This window comes from Dama dama, chromosome 23 (genome assembly GCF_033118175.1).
Source record: "Dama dama isolate Ldn47 chromosome 23, ASM3311817v1, whole genome shotgun sequence".
Taxonomy (NCBI): Eukaryota; Metazoa; Chordata; class Mammalia; order Artiodactyla; family Cervidae; genus Dama; species Dama dama.
This window is the reverse complement of record NC_083703.1, coordinates 61,279,795-61,297,814: the sequence shown is the minus strand read 5'-3', so window position 1 is coordinate 61,297,814 and position 18,020 is coordinate 61,279,795. Positions and strand designations below refer to the sequence as shown.

Genomic DNA, 18,020 nt, shown 5'->3' with positions numbered 1-18,020 from the left:
CTTGATCAGATTCAGGGAGCCCCTGAGATTCTGCCCAGACACAAGCACCTGAGCCACGATCTCAGCATCCCATTGGTACGACCGTCTCCCCTCGCCCAATTCAGACTTCATGCAGGACCACCTTCATTCTCCCAGCCCAGAGGAGGTACCGAGAAAGCACCCGAAGGCGAAAGTAGGAAGAGCTGTTGTGTTGGACAAAGCATCGCGGACTCGTATTCCCAGCCCCTGGGGAGCTCCTGGAGCCGTTTGAATATGGGGAGCCTGGGACGGGAAGCACGCGGGACGAGGCCAAGGACTGGGCGGGAGATGGCGGGTAGCTGGAGCCTGAGAGTAGGAGTGGACGGAGTTTATCCTTAAGGGCCGGGACTGCGAGTTAGAGGGGTGCCAGGGAAGAGCAGGGGCGGTGGCACTAAGTGGGTGGGGCCATCTGGGCGGAGGGAGGGGCCAGTGAACAGAGAGGCGTGGTCACGACAAAGAGCCGATCCCTATCCTTCTCTCCAGGTGGAATGCCTGCTGACGCGCCAACTCCCAGCAGACACTGTAATTCCGGAACACTGAGGCCTTCAGGGCCCCGGGCGGCTCCGGGCAGCAGCGCAGGCTCGGAGATCATCGCTCGAAGACCCGGAGATACACCAGGAAGCAGTCCAGACAGCGCTTCTGCAACTGCGGACAGGCGGGCCGAGTCAGAACCGACGCCGAACCAGGGCTACCACGGAGACAATCGCTAGTGGCGGGTTTCCGGGTCCTAGGAAAGACCCACATGGTGCAGTCGGAAGCAGGTGAACGCCCTTGGCTGGATTTCATTGGGACCGGTGGCCTGGAAGATGGAAACCTCCTTCCGGCAGGTCTGATGTCTCTGCACCACACCTGGGGCATGAAATGCACGAAGCCCTAGATGTTCAGTTGGAAGAGCAATTCCTCTCAGAGTTGCAGGGGAGATGTTTGAGGCCGATCCCAAGGGGCCATGAGTGACAACCGGTTGTCACTCATGGCCCCTTGGCCCCACCTATAAGCGGCCTTTATTCCAGGTCCTGCCACCTGTCTTGTCTCTCACACTACTCACCTACGCCCGTCGTCTCCTCCCTCCTTTCCCGTCCTGGAGCTGCCAGTCATCCTTCCCTAGTCCCTCGGGCAGTCTTCGTGCCCACTCTTTTGGACTCTACCTCATAGGCTAGCATTCCACCGTCTCCAGCCCTGTCCCAGCCCGTCGACCCCGCCCCTACCCTGAGGCTCGTCCTTAATCGCTCAGCCCGGGCCAGCCCCTTGGCCAGTCCGTCATTCTGGCACTGCCTTCCCAAGACTCGCTAAACCCTCGCCCTGGCTCCCGCCTTGTTTTTTCGGTCATCTGCGGAAACACCCCCTCACTGCAGTCTCCGCAGCAGGCGCCAGTCACGCCCCCACCCTGTCAGTCACTCAAGCCCCTTCCGTAGTGCCCCGCCTCCTTCCCCAGATCCGCCCCCGAGGCCCTGCCCGGCCTGCCATTCCCCTCCGGGGCGCGCCGCTCGCGCCTCGCGCCGACTGTCCCACTGGCCCGCCCCTTTGATCCCTGGGGCCCCGCCCCCTCCAGCCTGCTCAGGTCCTTCCCCCCACCAGGTGGTCCTTGAGGTGCAAGCTGGAGACCCCACGTTCCAGGCGATCATCGCAGAAGCAGAGTAGGCGAAGGCGTTCCCCTATCGGGCACCGAGGCACCGAGGCCCTCACACTCTGGGCGCAGGAAGGGCACCTGAACTCGCCTTGAGCCAGGAGATGGGGCGTGAGGGTGGGGTTTGGTCAGAACTTGCTGTTTTGGAATCCTGGGGCCTAGGATCCTGGGTCCTCATCACCACCACCTGTGAGCTGGGCAGGTGTATACAAACGACATGCAAAGGACCCCGAGGTTAATATTAGGGGCAGTGAAACTGAGCGCTTGGGAGGCCCACTGCTGGGCTTCTAGTCCCAGATCCATCCTCTGCTGGGTTCAGCCCCCTTCCTGACTGCCTCCATGGCCTTGGTTTCCACATTTCTGTAAGGCCAATCACACCCAAGCTCTGCTTGGGGACCAGGAGGGTGAATGCGATGGTCTAAGTGGGGGCTTCTCTGAGAGGCACCCATGGCAGTGACAAATATAGACAGCATACTAAAAAGCAGATATTACTTTGCCAACAAAGGTCCGTATAGTCAAAGCTATGGTTTTTCCAGTAGTCATGTATGGATGTGAGAGCTGGACCATAAAGAAAGCAGAGTGCCAAAGAATTGATGCTTTTGAACTGTGGTGCTGGAGAAGACTCTTGAGGGTCCCTTGGACTGCAAGGAGATCCAACCAGTCCATCCTAAATGAGATCAGTCCTGAATATTCTTTGAAAGGACTGATGCTGAAGCTGAAACGCCAATACTTAGGCCACTTGATGCGAAGAACTGACTCACTGGAAAAGATCCTGATGATGGGAAAGATTGAAGGCAGGAAGAGAAGGGGATGACAGAGGATGAGATGATTGGATGGCATCACTGATTCGATGAACATGAATTTGAGCAAGCTCTGGGAGTTGGTGATGCACAGGGAAGCCTGGCAAGCTGCAGTCCATGGGGTCACATAGAGTCAGACATGACTGAGTGATCGAACTAAACTGAAAGCGGGGCTTCTCTGAGAGGCACCCATGACTGTGATATATAAGCCAAGCTCTGGATGGAGCTATGGGCAGTGTGAATATTGCCTTGAGGTCCAGCCCAGTGCTCTGCTCTGACCACCAGAGAACAGTCCCACTTGGCAAAGGGCTGCAGCAGTGGGATCCTGGTGGTGCAGGGTGCAGGGTGTCAAATCAACTCCAGGGTAGGCATTGGTCCCTTCAGATCCCAGTGGATCTGGGATCCACACTAATGTGGGCCCCACACTAATGTGGAATGGTCTTCAGCTTCTGATCCTGACCTTCCAGGGCCTTCTGTACCACAGGCCAAACGGAGGGTTCACAGGGCAGGGCGTAAGGGGCCTTGGCCTATGTCCTGATCTCAAACTCACCAGTCTCATGGTCATGGGGATAGGCCCCCTTATGTGGCCCAGCCTTTGTGGGGACAGCCTCTTGGTATCCTTTAGCCTCCACCACCACTCACTGGCCTTCCAGGAACCTCCTTAACCTGATATTTAAGGTTCCCTCTGCCAAACTCCACAAATGGAGCCTCCTCATCAACTTCTCCTTCTCTCCCTTCACACTGCAAGCATGCTGGCCTTCAGTTCTTGGAACACACTCCACTCTTGCTCACGGCGGGGCCTTTGTAACTGCGCCTCCCTCTGCCAAAATGCTCCTCTCAATTTATTCCCACTTGCATGTTTCCACGCAAGAAGGCCTTATTGGAGCAACACACCTCACTTCTCACCCACAGGCTTAGACTATGGTCTACAAACAAGCATCTCGATTATTGTGGCTTTAACAGTATCTCCAATTCCACATGCTCTCTTTACAATGTGACCTGGACCCTCTTGTCATCAAATGGTGGCATCTGTGTCCCCATTCCCTGAAGCTGAATGCACCTTTTTGACAGCCTTAAACATAGGACATGGTAAAAGTGATGCTGTGTGACTTCCAAAGCTGGATCATAAGATGCCATGGACTCTCTCAGGATACTCTCTTAAAACCTAGCCACCATGCCACGAGGAAGCCAAATTAACCCATGTGGAGATGTACATATGGAGAAGTCATTTGTCTGTGGTCTGACTGCAGCCCAGCTGAGGTGCCAGCCTACAGCCTTCTAGCCATGTACATCTTCAGACAATCCCAGTCCCTAGCTACCAAGTCCCCTTTAGCCATTGCGTCTTCCCAGCTAAGGTCCCAGACATTATGGGACACCTCTGCTGTAACCTTTCTGAATTCCTGACCCACAGAATCCATTAACATCAGACAGCTGTTTTACACACTGTTTTCAGGTGGCTTGTCATGCAACAGTAGTAACTGGAACCGTAACCAAATGTTATTTGGAATCAATATTTGCTATTCAGTTACTAAGTTGTGTCTGACTCTTTGTGACCCCATGGACTGTAGCGCACCAGGCTCCTCTGTCCATGGGATTTCCCAGACAAGAATACTGGAGTAGATTGCCATTCCCTTCTCCAGGGGATCTTCCAGACCCAGGGATCAAACCCAAGTCTCCTGCACTGCAGGCAGATTCTTTACTGTGTGAGCGACCACGTTTTCTTGAATCTGTAAATTTAAGTTTTTCACCCAATTTGAGAAATTTTAAGGCATCTTAAAAATTTTTTTTTTGCATCTTTAAGGGTACAGAAATGACATGCATATTAAATCTTTTGATATTTCCCCACATGTCTGTAAGTCTGTTCAGTTTTTTAAATATTCTCTCCTCTTTAGATTGGACCACTTCTGTTGATCTAGCTTCAGGTTTATTGAGTCTTTCCTTTGTCACCTCTCTTTACTATTGAGACTATCCTGTACATTTTTAAGATGTGAGATATTTTATTTCTTATGTTCTAAAATTGCCATTTGGTCGTTTGACCCTTTTAGGATTTTTTTAGTATAATTCAATGATTCTTTTGAAAATCATTTTGTTAAGGTATAATTGACATACAGAAAGTTACAGATATTTAATGTATATGATTTGATGAGTTTGAAGCTAAGAATGCACCCCTGAAACCTTCACCACAATAATCAAGGTCATAAATTTATCTATCACCTCCAAAAGTTTCCTCCTGCCTTCCCCCCACAAAAAATATTGATGTCCTTATTGTGATAAGAGCGATTAACATAAGGTCTACCTTTTCAGCAAGTCTTTAAGTCTACAAAACAATATTAACTACAGGTCCTGCGCTGTATAGCTCTCCAGAACTTGTTGGTCTTGTGTTACGGAGGCTTTGTACTTTTTGACCAACACTGCCTGTTTTTTGGTCTTTTTAAATGTTTTTTATTCCTCTGCTGAGAACGTCTGTTTTCCCATTCATTCTAAAGTATCCATTTTCCCCTCACAGTGTACAGTTATAATAGTTGCTTTGAAGTCTCTGTCTGACAATCCCAACATCTGGGTCTTTTCATGGTTGGAATCTACTGATTGTCTTTTGCTTTGAGAATTGGTTGGATGTGCCTTACTTTGTATTGCATCCTGGACATTTTCAATATTATCTTATGAGAATCTAGGTACTGGTAAAAGCCTCTGGAATTTTTTTTTTTTTTTTTTTTAGTAGCAGGCAAAATTGGATAGGTTCAGACTGCATGTTCTTTGTCACCTTCTACAGGCAGTGATTCTAGTATCAGTTTTACTTTCAAAGCTTTCTTATGTGGTTTGGTTCTACCTGATGTAAAGGTTAGTCTGGAATTTGGGCAGTGGTTTACATGGTATCAATACTCAAAAGATTTTCTCACCCTTCTGAGGGTGTCTTCCACACAGGCTCAGCTTGGGGTTGAGCCCAGGACTTGTGCTGGTTCAACACAGAATTGGAGGATTTCCTTTATCCATTCTCTCGTTGCCAGGATTATATGTACATTCTCTGGCTCCACAGGCCTGTTTTTCTGGTCCTCTGGTCAGAAACATGAAGTTCTCTCAGAATTCTAACCACCAGCACTGTCATACAATTCCTCACCACTGGGCTTACCCTCAGAGCAAAGCATCAAAAAACCAAAAGACAAAAAAAATGAAGATTTGCCCCACACTATTTACACTCAGGGGTTCTTTTCCAAGTTCTTTTCTCCAGGGAGTGGGTTTTCTCAAACTTTTCTCTCAAAGGCATTGGAACTGTAGAGCAGAATAGGGTTGCCCTGCAGCAGGGCTAGTTGAGAGCAATGATTAAATAAAAAGAAATAATAAGGAGTTTCCTTATACTCTCCAGCTTCTGCAGGTCCATTTTTCCTCTTCTCTGACCAGAATGCTGGGCTTCTCTGTGGGAGTGTGTGCTGCCTATATCAGATGCGTGGTTTCCTGATTTAAAGTATCCTGGCTCTAAGCAAGAAGATACAGGAAAAAAATTTACCAGGAAACTCACCTGGTAGAGAGTTTTCACTCACCTGCTTTGTGGGTTATTCCTCGAATTTTGACTTTTCACTCAATCTGCTCTCTTTTATTTACTTTACCATCTTCTTTCTTAAGTAGTTGCTTTTTTTTAAAATTTGTCCAGAGTTTTCAGTTGTAACAAGTGGGAGAGATGGGCTGTAGGAGGCTTATTTTAGCTTAGCCTTCATTCTCCCTCCTTAAGGGTTTTTTTTTTTCCTTCCTTTTGAGGTAATTTTAGACTTACAGAAGTTACAGAAATTTTAGACTTACAGAAGTTACAAAAATAGTACTGAGTTCCCGTATGTCCTTCTCCCAGCTTTCCCTTTTGTCAACGTCTTACATAATAATAGAACCCTTATCAGAACTATGAAATTAACCTCGGTTCATTACCATTAACTAAAGTTACAACAACAGAAGTCATTTAGGTTTCACCGTTTGCCTATTAATGTTCTTTTTCTGTCCTGGAATTCAGTGCCGGGAGGATCCCATTCGGTTGTCATGTCTCCTTAGTCCCCTCTGATCTGTGACAGTTCCTCAATCTTTCCATCTTTTTTATGGTCTTGACACATTTGAAGAGTGCTAGCCAGCTCTTTTGTAGAATGTCCATCAGTGTGGGCTTGTCTGAGGTTTTCTTATGATCATATTGAGGTTATGCATTTTTGGGGGGAAAACACCAGAGAACTGAGGTATGCTTTCCTCTGTGCACTGCCCTCCCCCAGGACTTTTCGAGGTTGATATGTTTAACTGGTAATATCACCTTGATCACCTGTCTAGGGTAGCATCTGTTGGATTGATACTAAAATTAATATTTTACTCTTTGTAATTATTAAATACATTAAGGGAGATACTTTGAAACTGTGAAAATATCCCATTTCTGCTTAAAGTTTGACCCATTACATTTAGCATCCTTCAGTGGATCATTAGGGCTTCCCTGGTGGCTCAGATGGTGAAGAATCTGCTTACCTTTCCAGTCAGTACTTTAAGAAATTATAGTCATGATGATGACGGTGATGAATTGGATCCCAGAAGAGTACTTGCCAGTCATGTACCTGGAACCTGTTTTTCCTCTTGGAATCTCAGCTTTCTTCTTCATAAAGTGAGATGATTATGAATCTGACCTCACTGGATTGTGGAGACATTGAAATGAGATCCTGGCAGCAAAACAGCCAGCTGAGGTATCTTGGGATGGGGCTGATGTCAGAGGACTGAGTTATGGGAGAAAGGGCTGTGAGTGCTCCTTGGGAGATGACGATATGGAGCAAGGAGGTGTTCTGCAGGCATGGGGCAGGAATGATCTTAAGAGAAATTCCTGGAATTGTCTGCAGCCAATAAGCAGTTGAGGGTACTTGTTTCTGGAGGTCAGGTAGACAGCCTGAGGAGCGTTCCCAAACTGGACCAATTTCGGGAGGAGATGACTTCAGATGAAGGAGGCTTGAAAGATATATTGGAAGGAACTTATGCAAAGTCCAGAGGCTGGACCATAGAAGAGAGGTCCAGGTGGGTGGACAATTACTGGAGAGGCCCTCATGCCCTAGTGGGCTTTGGGGACCAAAGCAACTCTAAGTACCCCCTTCCAGTGCTAGGTAGCTGGCTGCCAGGGGGTGGCAGGAGCTTGGGTGCCCCCTTCCCAGTGCCAAGATATCCATAGGATTGTCCCCAAAACCCCACCCAGCAGGGAGAATGGAGCTCGAGCTGAGGGTACCGTGCATACATCTATTCATCCACGCTGTCATTTATTCAACAAGTATTTACCAAGCACCACTGTTTGCCAGGCTTTGTGCTGGGCAGTAGTCACACAGCAGAGAATAAGGCAGCCCATGGAACACCCATCCTAGAGAAAGGAGACGCAATAAACAAGGAAACAAGCACACAAGATTGCTTTGGTTTTATACCATTTGGTAACAAATACTCCAAAACTTTGTGACTTAAAAACAATAGCCATTTCCTTACTTCTTACAGACTCTGTGGATCAGAAATTAAGGCAGGACTTGGCTGGGCAACTGGGCAATTCTTCTGCTCCCTGTGGCATCATCCGTGGTCACTCAGTGGGACCCTGCTGACCAACAGATTAGTCCGGAGGATCCAAGACAGCTTCACACAGACCTGAATGACTGGATGGCTGAGCTCAGCTAGCAGTGTCTTCAGGAGTGCCTGCGCATGGCCTTGTCAGCTGGACAGTCTCACGGCAGGTTTACCTGGCGGCTGCTCCCTCCAGAGCCAGCGCTCCAGGAGAACCAGACAGAAGCTGGCCTTTCATGATATAGCCGCTGAAGTCATGTAGCATTACTTCCTATAAAATGTTAGTCGAAACGGTCACAGAATCCCGTCTAGATTCACAGGGAGGGAACAGAGACCCACCTTTCGATGGAAGGACTAACAGTGGCCATTTAAAAAAAAAATGCCACAAGGATAAGTTGTTCTCAGTGCCACAAGTCCAGAGAGCTTCAGCAACTTTCCCCAAGGACAGTTATGAATATGAATGGTGCTAAGAAGGAAACAAAAAACAGGGTGAAAGGCAGAGAATGAAAGGAGATGGTGGGAAGCCAGGACCTACTGTATAGCAGAGGGAACTATATTCAATATCCTGTGATAAACCATAATGGAAAAGAATATTAAAAATGAATGTATTAAAAAATGAATGTATACATGTGTGTGACTGAGTCACTTTGCTGTACAACCGATATTGGCAGAACTTTGTAAATCGACTATACTTCAAAAAAAAAGAGAGAGAGATGGTGGAAATTCCCTGGTAGTCCGATGATCAGGACGCTGTACTTTCACTGCCAAGGGCCCGGTGTTTTCAATCTCTGGTCAGGGAACAAAGATCCTGTAAGTGGAGTGGCCAAAAAAACAGAAAGAAAGGAAGGAGGTGGTATGGTCAGGGAAGAAACATCCTCTGAGGGGACGTTTGGGCTGAGACCTGAGTAACGAGAAGGCTTTTTGCGCGGCACAGAATTGCAGGCAGCAGGCTCTGCTCATGCAAAGGCCTCCTAGATGGGGAAGGGTAACCGGAAGGTAACCAAAGTGATAGGAGGTCAGTGAGGCGGGTGCAGGTGAGAAGCAGGATGGACGCAGACAGGAGCCAGGCCTCACTGTGCCTTACGAGCCGTGGTACAGGGTTAGGACCTTATTTTAAGAGCAACTGGAAGGCACAGGAGACTTTTAAGCAGGCAAGTAATGTGTTCTGCCTACATTTTAGAACGATGTCTCTGGCTGCCATGTGGAGAATGGGGTTGGAGTTGGGGGGACAATGCTAGAAGCAGGGAAACCAATGAAGAGGTTACTGCAATGCCCAGGTGAGAGATGATGGAAACCAGGGGGATGGGTGGAAATGTATGGCTTGGGGATACATTCAGGGGTTAGAATTGGCAGTACTTGGACATGGAGTAAATGTGTATGTGTGTGTGTGTGTATCCGTGGAACAGTTTTCAAGGAGTATCCTTGTTTCTACTTTGTCCAGAATTCTAAAACCAGGCCAGAGGACAATTTTAATGAGTTTTGCTAATCGTCAAAATGGGAACGAAATATGTTCTCCTCGCCCACGCCCAAAATTGCTTCCTCAGTTGTGATCTTAGCCTGAGAGACCAAGGTTGGGGACTCTGGGCAAGTCACTTAAGGCCTCTGGGTTTTCCTTTTCTTACCTCTTAGAGTGAGTGTGTTGGGTTAAGTGATAAGGAAGGGGCCTCCAGGTTTGGACTCCTCTATTTAATCAGAATAGACTCCAGTCCAACCTAGCGGCATTTAAACTATATGCCCTGTGATGCAGCCATCTCACCGCTTCACACACGGCTTCACTGGGAGACCTGCATGAGGGCACCCAGAACAGTCCTGCTGATAACAGCAAAAACCATGAAACGACCCACAGGTCCATCAGTAGGGGACTGGGTACATGAATCACATTACAGAATACCATATGCAGCGAGAAATGAGTGACCTAAGACCACACATCAGTATGGATGGCTCTAATGAAATTTATGTTGCATGCGAAAAGCAAGTGTAGAAAACTACACACAGTATGATTCCATGTATTTATTTTTCAGTATGATTCTATTTATATAAAATACAAATGATTAAATAACACGAGGTTCTGAATAGTGACAACATCTTACAAGGAGAGTGGGGATTCTACTCAGAGGGGCAGTGAAAGATTTAATATTCTACTTCTTAAGCAGGGTGGCTGGTACCTAAGTGTTTACTATTGTCTTTAAACTGTATGCATTCTTGATATGTACCCTTTTGTGTGTAAAATACATTTTACAATTTTTTTAAAGGTCAAGAATTTGCCTAAAATCTCCTCCTCTTGTGGACGAGATAATGAGGCTCGGAGGGGGCTGACATACAGCAAAGATGAGAGAATAGGGGAAAGAGTAGCTAAGGCCCTGATCAGAGCAGGAGCTGAGGGTGGTGATTTTTTGATTCGTCGCCTGCTGTATACACATATACAGACATACAGTCACATGCCAGATACAGAAATAACTCTTCCAAGACACTCAGGGTTTTCCCTGGTGGCTCAAAGAGTAAAGAATCTGCCTGTAATACGGGAGAACCAGGTTGGATCCCTGGGTCGGGAAGATTCCCTGGAGAAGGAAATGGCAACCCACTCCAGTATTCTTGCCTGGAGAATCCCGTGGACAGAGGAGCCTGGTGAGCTACAGCCCATGACGTCTCAAAGAGTCGGACTTGGCTGAGAGAGACGAACACACTTTTAAGACACTCACAGCTCTGGGTGCAGTTTCCCGATAGTCCACTAGAGGTCGCAAAGGCACCAGCCTTCGCAGCCCTCAGGACTCAGGCCTGATTTCTCGCGGGCGCTAGCGCATTTCCAAATCTTCCCGGGAGGGGGCGCTAGTGGTCCGAGGAAGGCTGGAGATCGGCAGGGCGCCCAGGTTTGCTGTGCAATCGGAGCTGGGGAGGCGAGGGTGGGGGCGTGGGCGAGGGTCTCATGTTGAAAAAACGAACAGCTGAGTTAGATATGGTTCTGCATCCCTTCCAGCAGCCTTACCTTCAAGCTTGAATCCTATACAGGGGAGGCTAAGTGTTGTGGGGCCTAGATTTTTGCAATCTAGGCACATCTTGCACATTTTACAAACACAGTGGCTCAGACCGTAAAGTCTACCAGCTATGCAGGAGACCTGGGTTCGATCCCTGGGTCGGGAAGATCCCTGGAGAAGGGAATGGCTACCCACTCCAGTATTTTTACCTAGAGAACTCCATGAACAGAGAAGCCTGGACAGAGAAGTCCATGGGGTTGTAAAGAGTCTGAAATGACTGAGCAACTAACACTTACACTTTTTCACACACACACACACACACAAAACCACCTCACTGCTAGAGCTCTTTGGCTTGAAGTTTAAGCTTCAGTTTTTTCAGGGTAAATCCACCTCTGATTATGCTTATGCATATTTACTTACTGTCTGTCTTCTTCTACCAGGAATGTTTCAAGAGGGCATGGATTTTTATTTAAATTCTTAGCTTCTGCAACCCACTCCAAGCATATGTAGAAATTTTGTAACTACAGTTGACCCTTTGAACAATGCATGGGTTAGGGACACCAACCCTATGCAGTGAAAACTTGCATAAAATTTATAGTCAGGCCATCTTATCCTGGGTTCTGTATCCATGCTTCTGCATCAGTGGTTTCATCCAACAACCCCACATCCGTGTGGTCCTACGTGTGTGTGCTCAGTTGGGTCCAACTCTTCACGATCCCATGCACTGTAGCCCGCCAGGCTCCTCTGTCCATGGAATTTCTCAGGCAAGAATATTGGAGTGGGTTGCCATGCTCTCCTCCAGGGGATCTTCCCGACCCAGGGATCAAACCTTCCTCTCCCGCACTGGCAGGCAGATTCTTTACCACTAGCGCCACCTGGGAAACCCAGTCCTATAATATTTACTATTGAAAAACATCCGCTTATAAGTGAACCCCAGTGTAGTTCAAACCCATGTTGTTCAAGAGCCAACTGTGTTCGCTGAATGAACCAGTTGGGGCTGGTACAGTTTTCCAGGTAGGGATGACCGAGGCCTGGCCTGGGTGGGGCTTGAAGAGTGGGTGGGCCAAGGATGATGTCACTGAAACCTCAGAACAGTGACTGTGACAACCCATTTTAAAGGTAAGGATGCTGAGGTCCAGGGAGGTGGCAAGTGTCCGTGAGACGTGGCACTGGGCCTAGAATCTGAGTCTGCCTTCCCTTGCCTGCTCTTGGCCTGCAGCCACCGCCCTCCCCGTCAGCTAGCCCTTGCACAAGGCTCTGATGCAACCCTGTAAGGCCCATGGCGCCTCTCTTGGGGGCATCGCTGGGAAACCAATTTTGCAAGAGTTGGGTCAGGAAGCACCAGCCAGGGTGGGTCCCGGGAAGATAAGAACGGCCCGCCCCCTTGTGTGCCTCCAGGCCTTTTGATTTCCTCTCTTCCCTTCCCTTCCCTTTCCCGGAAAGCAGAGCCTGGACCCTGGCTGGGCCATGACTCACCTCCTTTCCCTCTGGCAGCCAGGCTGGGCTCCCAGGCCTGCCTGTCATTAGAAAGCCTTGCAGCCTGTGACCTGGACAGTGGGGAGCCCTCCCTGGGCACAGTCCCTAGGCCTCAATAAGAATAGCTGGTATGAGGAAAGGTTTCACCCTTGAGTCTTAGTCTCAGGAGGCAATGGGGTAGGGAAAGGGGCTCCAGGAGCACTCTGAGGTCTGAGTGACTCAGATTGGCAGGTATAAGGTTGGTGTTTGCCCACGAAACCCCCTTGATCCTTGTGGAGAGGGGCATGTGCACCCAGAGGTCAGAGCCTAGTGATCCCTCAGCCACCAGGCGTCCCTCAAGCAGATGTGTCCACAGTTCGGTTGGTCTCTACCGGGTTCAAGACCTGTACACCGCTGCGCCACTGTCCTCTCAGAGCCAGGTCACATGGGACCTGGCCTAGGACCTCTTAGAGGACAAGAGAGCCTGGGCGAGTTCTATTTTTCTAGGCTCTTGTTAAGATTTTTTAAAATTAAGCAAAACATAAGTTGCAAAAATTGGGATATATATTATGCCTTGCATTTTTCCAGTTTACGCATTTAAAACAAGCATACGTAATGACCTGGTGTGATTTAAATTGGAAATAAGACGAAAAAGCTAGACTGGACCTCTTGTGGGAAAAGTGCAGCCCCTCAGAAGCTAAGTTTCCAGAAAGTTTAAGTCAGAATTCCCACGTGGCCTCGTGTGGGTCACTTCACCTCTCCAAGGTCTCCCTTTTCTCATCTGAAAAGTAGGACTAGCAGTGGGTTTACACGCCTAACGGGCTCATGAGTCAACCCCCTTGGTAAGGGCTTTACACCAACATGTACCTTAGAGTCTACAGGGAGCCAGTCCTGGTGCCAAGCTTTCCATCTGCAGCCCTTCAATGGATCCCTGAGGCTGAGGTTCTGGAGCCCATTTCCCAGATGAGAAAGTGGAGGCTAAGACAGGTGAAGCCTCCAGGGAAGGGCCTCCCTTCCCAGCCTTCTCCTTGCCAGCCTGGGAAGCTTCCAGGCTGCTTCAGAGGCTGTGTTCTACCAGCCCACCTACTAAAACGTTTATCTTCCCATTACTATTGTGCTGCTGTCGTCGCTATTATTAAAATGAGTATATGACAGCACTGCCCCCAGACGGCTGTGAGTAGGATTAACCAAATTAATTTTAAGAGTTTAGTATAGTACCCGCACATAATAAGCGCTCTAAAAGTGTCTGTTAAAGAAAAAAAAATATCCTTTAGGTCTTGGGGCCCACAGTCTTGGAGAGGCAAGGTCCAGCGTGCAAGGAACTTTGTCCCGGTTTTTCTCTGCGGCCTTCCCCCCACCCAGCTCCTGCCGCGCCCTGTCCAACACAGTTAAGGAGTTAATGATTTCCCAAGCGGCGGCCCAAAAGGAGCAGGGTCTTGTGTGCAGCACACATGCACGCACACACGTGCACACACACCCTCTAGCTCTCACAACCCCCCACCCCGCGGCGGCCCCGTCCCCCCCTCGCCCCCTCCCTGCGCGGGGCCCGAGCCTCTTATGCAAGCCGCCGGCGCCCGCCCGTTCCCAGGCCCGGCTGCAGCTGCGGGCGGAGGGGCAGGGCGGGGGCGGCTCGCTGTTTGTCTAGCGCGGCCGTGCCAAAGGCGGCGGGCCCCAGACAGCCAGGCGCCTCCGTACACCTGGGGATGCTCAGGTTAAATAGCTCCGCATTCCTCGGGCCCAGCTGATGGAAACGCTCCCAGGCCGCCGCCGAGCCGGCCTCCAGATGGGCTGGGCCTGGGCCAAAGGGGAAAAGAGGGAAACGTGGAGGCCAGAGTGTGCCTGCACGCGGGAGGAGGTGGCCCGCCTACCCCCGGCGCGGCACAGCCCCTTCTTCCCCTGGAAAAGGGCCCTGCCGCGAGGGGGTACGCGCGGGGACACGCCCACGGCCCGGTGGGTGGGCGGCTGGGAGGGGGGCGCGAGGGAGGGAGTGCACACGTGTGACTCAGGACACTCCAAGGACGTACAGGCGACAATTAATAATGATAATTTACAGCTATCAAACACTGCATGCTAAGTGCTCTATTTCATTTATTCTCTACAGCAGTTCTGGGAAGTTGATGCTGTCAAACAGCAGCCCGTAGTGAGCTGGGTGGGCAGTAGGAAGGCATCCGATTTACCTCCAAATACTGTTCCCTTTGATAAAGTCTAGAATGTGCTCGGGGAGGAGGTGGTACCTGGCTTAGTGCTCAATAGGCAGCCTTCATTGTTATTGTTATTCGCAATCCTGCTGTTGGCTCCACAAGGATCCACAAAATCCTTTATGTAAACGGCTGAGAGGAGAGTCAGGCTCGTGGTGGTAGGTGCTATTTATTTTATTGACAAAATATATTAACAGTCCTTGCCCTCTCTGGGACAAGTTCTTTGCCCTTTCTGGGGCTGTTTCTCCCTGTGTAATACCTGGCAGCTGCCTGGTAGGGATACTGACTGTTGGTGTCCCCAGGGGTCTAACAATTGCCCTGAAAGTTGGTACTTAAACTTCTGAGGAAGGGTTTGCCTATGAAAAGCTACCTACCCCTCACCGCTATCCCCAGATCAGCAGAGACCCAGGAATGCCAGCCAATCTACAGAACACATTTAGACACCCAGTGAAGTTTTGCAGTCCCCAGACACTCACACCCAACCATCAAGCCAGATCCAGGCAGAGGTGCCACCATGCATTTCAGCAGAGCCCACAAGCCCAAACAGCTGGAGTTGGCTCACTTATCTGCAGAACACATGCGCTCACATTTGCCCTTCTGCACACATCCCCACGTGTATCTTCATCCACACCCCCAGGCCCGCACACCAACAGATGACCCAGCCCCTCAGGGTAACTACCAGTTCACTCATGTCACACAGGCCCAGACACTCATGTGCACTCCCCCATGAGTACAAACCCACACACAGGTCCAGGCAGATAGGTCCTTGCCAAGGACACCATTTTCCAGCTCAGGAGCTGTGGACTTACTCGCCCACTCTTCCTCATTGCCCACACAGGAGCCCTGGGCTGCTGGCACAGCCTGGCCAGGGTGAGGGGGCAGAGTCCAGACCCAAGAGCAGGTGGCCCAGCAGCTGTGACTGGTCTGGTCCTGCCAACTTGCTCACCCACTTGGACAAAGCTGAAGCCCCGGGGCAGCCTGCTGGGATCCAGGGTTTAGTGGCCCAGGGTTTATAGGCGCCTCCTCCTGGGGAATGGGGCAACTTGGAAGTCTTGTCCCTGACAAGCTGAGGTTCTCACTACCCCCATTTAAGCCAACATGCAGGTCCAGTGACCCGGTTCTCCCAAGTAACCGGCTTGTTGATATTCTTCATCCCAGAGGGGGCCTTGGCAGGTTGATCTGCATTTAACAACCTCCCCAGGTGACCCAGATGGCCCCATGACCACTTTGAGAAACCCTAAAGTCTGAAGGATTTAATTTTATGACACTGGGGAGCGGGGAAATGGCCAGGGATGGGGCGGGGTGGGGGGGAAGAATAGATTTTAAAGACACCGGAAACATTCATTTCAGGTCGGTAAGAGCGGCCGTCCAGATGTGGCCTTCCCTCCCCTCCCCCAGCAGCAGCTGTGAAAAGGGTCAGGGGTCACCACCAGCCCAGGTCCCTCCCAACAATCCAAGAAGTCACTGAAGCTTTATCATCATCTAAAGTATTTGTTTAATAACAACAACCAAAAAAGAAAGCAACACCCCACAGAACTATTGTAAAACAATATTCTCAGTCGGTGATCATTGTAATATACAATACAAAGCAATTAATTTCCTCAGAAATCTGAGAAGCACCAAACGTGACCATTTTTTAAATGTCCGCTTTTCAAAAAATAGAAACACGCGAGGGGGGACTCCCCCAAGTCTCTGGTGGCTGGTGGATGAGGAGGGAGGGTCAGCCTGCCCTGTCAGTCCCCCAGACCCGGGCTGGATCCTGCAAGCGCCCCGGTGGCCGCCGATCGGTCTTGTTCCTTCCCAGCTCCGGCGAGGCGCCTGGAAGGACCAGAAACACTTATTCCTCTCGCCCCCTGGGGGGCTGGGGTCTGCCGGCTCCCAAGGGCGGCGCTTCAGCGACACAAGATGCGATCGTCCGCTGGAACACACGCCGCCTATGAAGAGAGAGAAGAGTTGTTGTTTTTAAACGATCTACTTGGGCATCCTTGAGCACCTAGGTGCCCGAAAGGATGGGGCGAATATAGGGTCAAGCACCCCCTCCCGCTCTGAGCCTCAAGTGTCCTCTTCCGTAAAAGAAAAGTGATCTACTCCAACTTGGACCTCACCTCTGCCGCCAGGGCGCCGATTTCGCCGTTGAGAGTGCTGAGCGGAGCCCGGGCGGGGAGCCCCCGGCCCCCGGGGGTCCCGACGTGGGATTCCGAGTTGAGCTCCAACTCCAGATCCCAGATGTAGTCGATGACGTGCTGGAGAATCTCCACCCTGCTCACCTTGCGGTTCTGGGGCAAGGTGGGCACCAGCTCCTTGAGGCGCGAGTAGCAGCCGTTCATATCGTACAGTAGCACGTTCACCGGCTGCTCCTCCAGCAGGGCCGGCAGGCGCGTCCCGGGGCCGCCCGCGCAGCGCGAGATGGCCACGCTCTGCTCGGACAGGCAGCGCACCACCTCGCCCGCGCCGCCCGCCGCCTTGCCGGCCTTCAGCGCGCAGCTGGGGCCCGCGGCGGCCGCGGCGCTGCCACTGGCGACCTTCATGATACCGGCGTCGGGAGAAACGTAGCGGACGGAGGAGGAAAAGGACGCCGGGAGTGGGGTAAGGAGTTGGGAACCCGAGAAAGACGGCAGTGCAAAAGCGCTGCTCGAGTACCCCTATCCGACTTTTATAAGGATGCCGCGCGCCTCCCCGCCCCTTCCTTGGGGGGCGGGCTCAGATGTTCAAAAACAGCCAATGGAAGGCATAGGGGCGTGGCCTGGAGGGCTTCTGGGTCCCGCCTCCTGCTCTCCTAGAGCACCCTCACTCGCGTGGAAAAGCGACTCGAGTCGCAAGACAAGAGAGAGTGGGAGGCGGGGGACAAGATGGCTAGTGGAGCCGAGGGCTGCCCAGAAGGCGAAACCGGTTATTACTGATCACGAAAAGATTCCAAGAGTCAGTTTTCTCAGGGATATGTTCTCTTTTCTCCAGTCCCATTTTACAGATGAGGGAAACTGAGGTTCCGATGGAGAAGCAGCGTGGGCTTCTGGACCCTATTGGAAGATTACCTCTGGGACTCTGATCTTCCCAATATTTGAGCTGATATTTAAAGCTGGCCCTCTAACACTCTGCCCCCCCCCCCCCGGGGGGGGGGGTGGCGTTCTCCTTTCCCAATTCCCAGAGAACGCTGCTGGTGACTGTTCCTGAGACCGGGCAGTCTTACCCAGGCCCCTCAGGATGGGAGCAACTAATTCTGGAAAATCTTCCTCCACGACTGGGGGCTTGGGCCCCTGGGACCTGAGCAAGAAAAAGGCACCCAGAGTGGGCTGTCTTCCCTGATTTCTCCCCTGAATTTGCAGCCCCAAACCTGCATCATTAAGTAATTAAATTTTTTTCTCCCTTTTTGGCTTTTTTCCCCCCAAAGACCGCTGGGATCAGGGTCTCCCTC

At 50.6% G+C, this 18,020-nt stretch overlaps 1 protein-coding gene across 1 annotated transcript; it reads right to left on the bottom strand.

Moving 5' to 3' along the window:
* Positions 1 to 16,079: 16,079 nt before the first annotated feature.
* On the bottom strand, positions 16,080 to 17,234 carry ID1 (inhibitor of DNA binding 1). Its single transcript, XM_061125827.1, has 2 exons — positions 16,714 to 17,234; positions 16,080 to 16,542 (listed from the first exon to the last, which is right to left on the bottom strand). Exons 1-2 carry the CDS (start codon positions 17,134 to 17,136, stop codon positions 16,501 to 16,503), a joined length of 465 nt encoding a protein of 154 aa, XP_060981810.1. The 5' UTR covers positions 17,137 to 17,234; the 3' UTR covers positions 16,080 to 16,500.
* Between the last annotated feature and the right edge of the window lie 786 nt (positions 17,235 to 18,020).